This window comes from Megalops cyprinoides, chromosome 5 (genome assembly GCF_013368585.1).
Source record: "Megalops cyprinoides isolate fMegCyp1 chromosome 5, fMegCyp1.pri, whole genome shotgun sequence".
NCBI lineage: Eukaryota > Metazoa > Chordata > Actinopteri > Elopiformes > Megalopidae > Megalops > Megalops cyprinoides.
This window is the reverse complement of record NC_050587.1, coordinates 9,127,004-9,135,451: the sequence shown is the minus strand read 5'-3', so window position 1 is coordinate 9,135,451 and position 8,448 is coordinate 9,127,004. Positions and strand designations below refer to the sequence as shown.

Below are 8,448 nucleotides of genomic sequence, written 5' to 3'. Positions count from 1 at the left end.
ACATCGCGACACAACACCTAAAATTAACAGCAAGTAATACAAGCAGCAGATGTTGGGGGTTCTGTGGTGTGGTTTAAAATAAATTTACCAGCTGGTCGCCGACTTGGAAGACCTTTGCGGCCCACCAGCACTCCGCGGTCTACACTTTGAGAAATTTTGTTATAAACGGCAGCACTATAATGTGCATTTTATTCACATTCAACAACACTCCAGTCTCTAGTCCAAAAAAGGCCTACGCACTACAACACCAATTTCAAAAGTTTTTCCGTCCGCTGTCCAATCAGAGCGCTCCGTAGATGCTGTCACACTCCGTTTTAACTAAGGGGCGTGTCGGTGCGTGACGTCGGCAGGGAAAATAACGCCCCCTTCTCCCGCAGTGCTCAATTTTCTGCTCAGTGTCTCTGCGCTCTCGGAGAAGCACCCACATCTGGGGTCTGACACGCCAAGGGCGAGACATGGCTCTGCTAGAACTCGCCATGCAAGGACTGTCCCTCTTCGGATTCATTCTGTTCATCGTGCTGTGGCTCATGCATTTCATGTCCATCATCTACGTGTAAGTCGGGCCCTTTATTTTTATACGAGTGCCGTAACTAGCCAGCCAGCTACTACGCGCTCTCGCCGTACCTTAGCAAAGCTAGCCAGCCATTCGCCAGACAAACGGTAATTGTAGTGCTACCTTGCGCATAGCCGGGCTAGGTAGCCACATAACGTTGTCATGTGTGAGTACTGTTTGTCAGCCTGTGCGCTGTTGGTTTGTCAGTCTGTTACGATTTTAAGTTAGCTAATGAAAATCCGAGTTTATTTGCACCTGACTAGCTAACGTTAGCTGATGTAGCTACCTGGACTAGCCAGCCACATATCAAGAAACATCAATAAATGGAGAGCTAGTTAGCTGCCAAATGTTATTCCCGATAACATCATTCATTTTGACTCTGCCTAGTTAAAAGTTGTTCAGTCAGTTAACTAGTTGGGTAACCAATTATTTAGCTAGATAACGTTGTAGTTTTGACGTAATTTGGTATTTTTTTAAGGGAAGTGGAACGCTAGTGCATGATCATCTGATTAGCAGCTAGCATGCCAAGTTGTCTCTAAATAAGTAGTTAAATAATTGAACCGTAGGAAATGATCTAGAAAATTGACTATACTGCACAGGAAAGCGGTAAGATTTGTAGTTTTATAGCTTGAACTGCTGTGTCGAGAATACGATCAGACACGTAATATTAGGTAGCTAGCTAACGTTAGCTGTCTAGCCAGACCTCAAAGAAATTGGATAATAAACGTCAGTCATCGGTTAGCTGGACAGCTAGGTATACTGGTGTTACTATCTAGCTAATTACTAACTAACCATTAATATCTTAGGTAACGTTACGACGTCTTAAGAATACAGCCGGGAAATGTACAGCGCTAGCTACCAAGTTAAGAGTTTGGCTTGGCAGCACAGTGTACTGTTAGCACACAGTAGCTAATATACCTAGCCCACTTAGCTAAACTGGGTTCACTTGAGTACACACCTCGGGCCGGCTTGCTAGCAGAATTTGTACTTAATCTAATTGTGTCTGGTTGGGTAACCTGGCTAGCTGGTCCAAACGTGTCAATGGTGCTAGCGAACTATTTGAAAACCGTTTAATGTGAGGGACTATAATCGACGTAGAGAAATTGTTACGTTATTAGCGGCTAAGATCACTACATAGATAGCTAGTTAGCTAGTCGGTATGCTTTAGTATTCACCCATTCTACGCGAAATTCTTTCGGTATGATCAAAATAAGGCTGGATTTCAACTAAAAATGTTAATTCGGTTGTAATTTCTGCACTTTACTGGTGATAGTGACTAATTGTATTAACGTTAGGCTACTTCCTCTCTTCGCCGCAGTGCTTCTTTGACAAGCGGTCGATCAGGTATTTCATGCTTTCCTTTTGGTTTTGTGTGGAAACTGTCAACGAGCTAGATACCGACACAACTGCTGTGTATAGCTGATGTTAAAAAAGTAATATGATGCAGCTTTTTATGGCAGGAGACATAAAAACTAAAACAGCCTTGCATTAACCCAGTACACAGTTCACTCATTCTTTACGCCGCCTGTTGAGGTGACTCACATTTTGTGAGCAAAACATACAGATTTCTACGAAATAAGTCGATTTTGTAAGTGTCCCTAACAATAATGAAATATAAAATGCAGTGAGTGTGTAAAATCGTGGCAGGACCCTATTTCAAAGTTGTCCTCGAGTAGTAAGATAAATGTGAAGTTGATACAGCTACAGCTCGCCAGTACTTCTCTAGGATGGGTGTCACCTTCTCTAACAGGTCTTCATGTGCAAACTCACACCACTTGACTCTGTGGCACTAGGTGGCACAGATTAGGAGCAAGTCTTGTACTTGTGTTTTTATTGGCATTTAGCAGACACTCTTATCCAGAGCGATTTATATAGGTTACAGTTTTTACATTGTTGTTTTATGTGGTTGTCGTTAATCTGTGTCCTCATGTGTGGTTATACATTATAGCAATATGGGATATATGCATACTTTTTGTTTTGACATTTCATAGATGCAAGTACTTCAGCTTTTGCATTTTTGCTTCCTCGTGCAGTGAATTCGCTTTGTCATTGCTCCACGGGCTAGTATGTTCTCAGCATAGAATATGATGAAGTTCATTGCATTTTGCCTAGTGAAAAACTGGCTGATTATGTTTGCTAATACTCTGGATAAAATGCTGTACTGCCAGCACTGAGATGGTAAACATTTCGGTGTAACTGTCACTGTAATTGTCATTCTGGTGAGGTAGAGTCCAGTGGTGCAAATGCGCACATGAAGATCTGTTAGAGAAGCTGACACCCACGATAGAACCAGCACAAGACAGTGACTGACAGGGTAATCATATCATTTTTTTAGGCTATGCAGAAAGCAAGAAACTTGGTTTGAAACGCTGCAGCAGACAGTGTTACACTGATACACTGCAGATGTAAATTATGCCGTCTCTGAACCGTCTCAACACAGACTTCATAGATGGCATTGTGCCTGTTTTAATACTGAGTTACTCTAGTGTAAGTCTGTCTTTCACAAGACTGTGATGTAGTTGCCTTCATCAGGTCTTGCTTTCTATGACCAGTTCAAGCTGGGTTGCAGATGACATTGCCATGATGTCATAATTAGCCCAAAGCTGAAACTGGGAGTGTTAACACGTGAAATGTGCGCTGCCTATATAGCGCAAGCTCTTATTTATAGATTAATCTCCATACAGCCTTGCTGTTCTCCTAAAAATCTCCTATTTTTTGAAAAAGGTCAAGGTCTATTAGCCATATTCATTGCCACCTCTAGATATTCTCAGGGAGTTGATTTAAAATATATGTGAATATATGTCTGTCTGTAACCTCTTTAGAGTCCCTCTTTAGGAATCATTGGAATGCTTTCTTCATCATGGGGCTAAGGCCCACCCTGAGGCTTAATTGTCTGGTTTTGAGCAGTGTGGGAAGTTCGGCCCAGGTTACAAGCTTTGTCTGACGTTAATATCGTCCATGTGACTTTGGTGCTGCCCCTGGCCAAAGGGGAATTTTTGTAAAGACCCTTTGTTTCTTAAAAAAAAGAAGTTTGCTCATAACCCCTTTAAAGCCAGTCTAAGCAACAAAACATAGCCGGATTGTTATTCTTGGAGTCCAGCAGACTCATCATGGCCATTGATCCCCTGGGGCATTAATGAGTGTGAGTTGATGGGATCATTGATACCTCTGCCAGTCAGTTGTCATGAACTGCAAAGGACCTTGTAATGCAGTAAATGCATATAATAAGCGCCTCAGAGTGGACTTTCCACCCAGTTCCCTTTCAGCAGCGAATTACTTCAAATGGACTGCAGCAAGCTTACATCACATGTCTGAGACAGAGAATGTCATATATGGGCTGGGTGGGGATCGGGGGAGTGCCAGAGAGAGAGAGCTGCAGTCACATTACACAATTCTCTCCTGTGTGTACCTGGTTGCTGTGCAGTGTCTGTGTGCTTTGCACGGTTTCACTGAAGCCCTCAGTGTGCCTTCCCCTGTGACGTTGAAAGGAAGTTTAATTGTTTAGTGGACTGATTGTTAGCCCACGATTTTGAATGATGAAAAATGCCTGAAGCCTTTGAGACATATCTACAGAGTCAGAAACACCTTGATGTTTAAGCAAAAAGATAATTCTGCTTACATGTGTAGATTTGGGCACTCGACTTGAGTGAAAAGGCACATTCAGCTGCTATTTGATCAGGATCAAGCCGTTCACTCACCATCCATATAGTAACATATCCATAACACACAAAAAGGGACACTGTTCATTACTCTTCAGTAATAGGACTTGCATTACACCCAGAATGGCAGGCTTCCATTCTGAAGTCTGACACAATCAATTTCTGTCTTTTTTAACTAAGACCAATGATCTAATTTCTCTCTTCAACAGAAAAAAGACCTCAATAATACTGTTCGTTGTTATACTAACTTAAGAGTCTGAGTCTAAAAGTATACCTCAGCCATTTGATCCTGATTCCCTGTATAGCATATCTCACGTAAACACGGTGCATTATCACTTTTTTTGTGAGCTGAAGTACTGCTGGATTTTTCAGCTTTAAATATTACAGCGTAGCATTAGCCAGCAGAAATAAGGAAGCACGTGAAAGGGGGCTGGGTGTTGCATGGTTCTTGGAAGAATGCTGCATCAGTGATAAATATGAAGCCGCCCTAGGAGTTTCACTGACTTGCTCACTGTGTGTGCGTGCGTGCGTGCGTGTGTGTGTGTGTGTGTGCGTGTGTATTATGTGCTCAGCAGTTGAGTCAGAAATGCATTAAGTATCTCATTATTGGTTAATAATATTGGTTTTGTTGTTTGTAAGTGAATCATTGTAGACCCATGGTGTGGATTTTTGTTGCAGTGTGAGTACAAGTGTTGCCTTAAGAAGGCTTAATTGATATAGGGTGACATGTATGGCCTAAATTTTTATTTTCTTTTTGTAGTGATAGATATCAAGTGGAGCAGTAGATAAGGTTAAGGTAAACTTGATGAATGATGGTACAGTTGTGGATCTGTGCGCTTCTGCAACCTTCCAGTTATAGGCTGTGTTCCGTAAACACTATGCCACAATATCAGATTGCACCCTAGTCCTGTTGGAAGCAGTTTTGCATCTTCTACCTGAGATTTTAGCACCTGAGATTTGGAAATGAATCTGCTGCACCACAGCACTGTTTAATGTGAAATAAATGTTTGCCTGTGTAATCTCCTTATTACTTAGTTGTATATTGTACTTGTAATATATGTTGTTCCACCTTTTCCTGAACAGTTTATGTGAAAAGTAAAACTTCAGCTTGGCTGTGTCTCTATGATGTTCTAATGAGGGTCAGGGTAGTTATCCCATCTTCATGGTGCAGTCTTTACTGAAAGTAAATACAAACATAATCTGTTACTGGTCCCATGATGCCCTGTATTTTGTTCTGTTCTGTCATAAATGCCCTGTTAATACAAACCTGATTAAGACATTTTGAGGGGAAAAAATGGCAACAGACTAGTTATCTAAACAGAGTAAATTTTCCACCGTCCTTAACTTTTGATCCTTCATGAAAGTGCTTTGATGTGTGTGTGTGTGTGTGTGTGTGTGTGTGTGTGTGTGTGTGTGTGTGTGTGTGTTTTAGGCTGTAAAAGCTTATACTTCCTACATTGTCAGGATAAATTCAGAGAAAGTAGCTGTAGGCATCATGATAATAAATTAGTCCAATCACAGGAAAGAGAAAAATTAGCCCCCATCCCAATTTATTCTTCTGCATGAGTGAAGAAATAGGGGTTCTTATTTGCTTGCCATCAGTTCCCTTAGCTTAAGGGAACTGGGGGGTTAAATGAGGTCACATGCGTGGCACCCCCAGAGTGTTCAATTATTCATGTGGGCAGGTGTAAAACACAAAAACTGCTACAAAAATCAGTGAACCGGGTCCTTCATTAAATATTAATGAGGTATATTAATGAATCAGTGAGTGATGTAGGCCTATTCAGCTTTGCAAATGGATTTCGTTTGGCAAGGTTTCAACCTGCGTCTTTTCTGATTAATGGAATGCTGAGCGTAGGACTGGCTTGGTACAGACGGGGTTAACCATTTCTGATACACGGACTAAGAGCTACTATTTGTCAGGTATGTTTATGCTCCATCAAATAGGAATTTATCTATCATTCACATCTTAAGAAAAACATTGAGACTGTCATTTTTTTTTAGAAACATAGGCTAAAATTAAATTGTTTTATTTATACTTCCCCCATACAGGATAAACTCCCTCTACCATGATAATCTCTAGTACAGTATAGTTCAAGTCATCCGGAGTTGCATTTCTGTTTTATGTTTTCTTAGCATTATAATAAATATTGGTGGCTATTACATTATGTGTTGTGTCTCAGTGATGTTATTAATGCTGACATAAAATTAGCTGCTGTTCTTCCATTGAGGGTAAAACCTACACAGGCCTGAGCAGTGGATGCGTTTAGGTTATAATGTCAGTGACATCTTGGCAGCCAAGATCGCCTGTAAAGGCACAGCTTTCACAACAACTCACAAAGGAAGTCAGCAACTTCAGGCTAAACGTCTGCGCGTTGGAATTGTTCCAGTCAGACTGGTGAGTGTGTTTATATGTGCATGTGTATGTGCGCACACAGGAAAGCTCACAAAATAGGTTTGAATGGTTTGTTCACAACCCCCCCCCCCCCCACGATATTTTTTTGACCATCACATGTTTGAAAAAGATTTGAGGATCATGGCTATTTAGATTGCAGTTTTCTCTATGATGGAATTAGGAAGTATGTAGGTCAACTGCAGGGAATGTTTGCAACCATTTTGTAGCTCTGTTAAGACCAAATCTGTTGTGCTCTTTTTAAAGTAATGGAAAGAAATGCAGCGGCTATGTACAAAATTCCAATGTAGGGTACGTTTCTGTTTTTAGAGGGGAGGCTTTGATCGGATCATACGTTTTGGGTGTAAACATGTAAAGAAAATTTACCTTTATTACATCTAATGCAATTTGTGTAAACCTAGGACATACAGGCTGTATGTGAGCACACTGGGGAATTCACCAGCGCTGTTTTCTGAAGGAGATGGCCAAAAACAGCAGGGTCTACTGTGTGTTGGCTTGTGTGTGGAAGGAGGAATGGATGTTTGTCTTGACTCAGGCCAGCAGCTGATGCCAAGCTATAGCTTGTGCCACTTGGTGAGGTTGTTTCCACTTATACTTTGACTGCAGATATCAGTATCATTTATCAATATCTATTTTGGTACTCTGAATCGTTTAACATCTCAGCCTTTAAGGACTCAACACTTAACACAGGCATGGAAAAGGCTTTTTTGGTTTGACGATAGGCGCCCAGCGACTCATCAGATGCCCGTGAGCCACTAAGATGACGTCGAGGAGAATTTGGGGGGGGGTCACTGTATGTGACTTTATTGCAGTAATGGATCCATATGGCCCCTTTTTTGGTAAAGGGTCCCTTGAAAGTCTCTACCCCTTGAGGGGTAACGTTCTTGGTGGCCCAGAAGTGTGACTTGTTCTGTATAAAACACAGAAAGGGTAGTTGAGGTCTTGCCGCATAACGGAGCTCCCAGTGTTCAATGGTCCGTGTGCCTGAAAAGACGTCTGCGTCTTTGTGTTAGTTGGTATATTTATAGTACCTCTTATCCACAGCTCTGCATTGTGTACTTTTATTATGATTTCTGGTTCGGTCATGGGGAGCAATTTCAGTTGTATGTTTTCCCACACAAGACTCTGCTAAATAACAGAGAATTCCAAGGATATTTCCTTAGGACAACACATTCGTCTTATTATCTTGAAGGCCTGCTGGTAGCAGGCCAGGGTGCAGCACCAAACGGGGGTTGAATGGGGTTTGAGAGACTTAAGGTGTAAATATGTGGATATAAACTGGTCTTTGAGCCTTGCTTTGCCTTTTAATAATTATCAAAAAGAAAAACACTGTCCAGATGTTATCCAGAAGGAATGTGATTAATATTTTTTGCTGCTGTTCTCCAACATGTGTGCCTTGCACAATTAAAATTTAATCATTACTGTGGCAGTCTAAAGAGCAAAATGTTACTGGGAATATGACCTCAGATGAGAATACTGGCTGAAGTTCAGCTGACTTGCAGGTTATATTGAGTCATATTACTACCTCCCCTGTCTTTATCTCTGGCATTGGCTGTAGCCAGTGCAACAGTAAACCTACAATAAACATGAAAGCAAAGTACTGTTCCCTCCTGCACAGCTTTAAGCTGGCAATTTGGCAGGAACCTTTCAACCTTTCAGCTATCCTTCTCTAAATACAGTTGGCTATATGTTTTTACCCCACCACTGGTGACTACCTTGCTGAATTGAACTTGGCCGGCCAGCCAATAGCAAAGTGACAACCTGTTATGTGTTTGGAAAGGCTGGGAAAAAGTAGTATGTAAATGTTATAGGTGTGACAGCAT

The 8,448-nt window shown here is 41.4% G+C and overlaps 1 protein-coding gene across 1 annotated transcript in view; it reads left to right on the top strand.

The window, feature by feature from the left end:
• The first annotated feature begins 401 nt into the window (after window positions 1-401).
• ugcg (UDP-glucose ceramide glucosyltransferase) overlaps window positions 402-8,448 on the top strand; it is a 40,402-nt gene continuing 32,355 nt past the window's right edge. Inside the window, exon 1 of the mRNA XM_036530033.1 lies at window positions 402-553. Coding sequence (XP_036385926.1) covers window positions 456-553 — 98 coding nt within the window. The 5' untranslated portion in view covers window positions 402-455. The remainder of the gene's footprint in view (window positions 554-8,448) is intronic.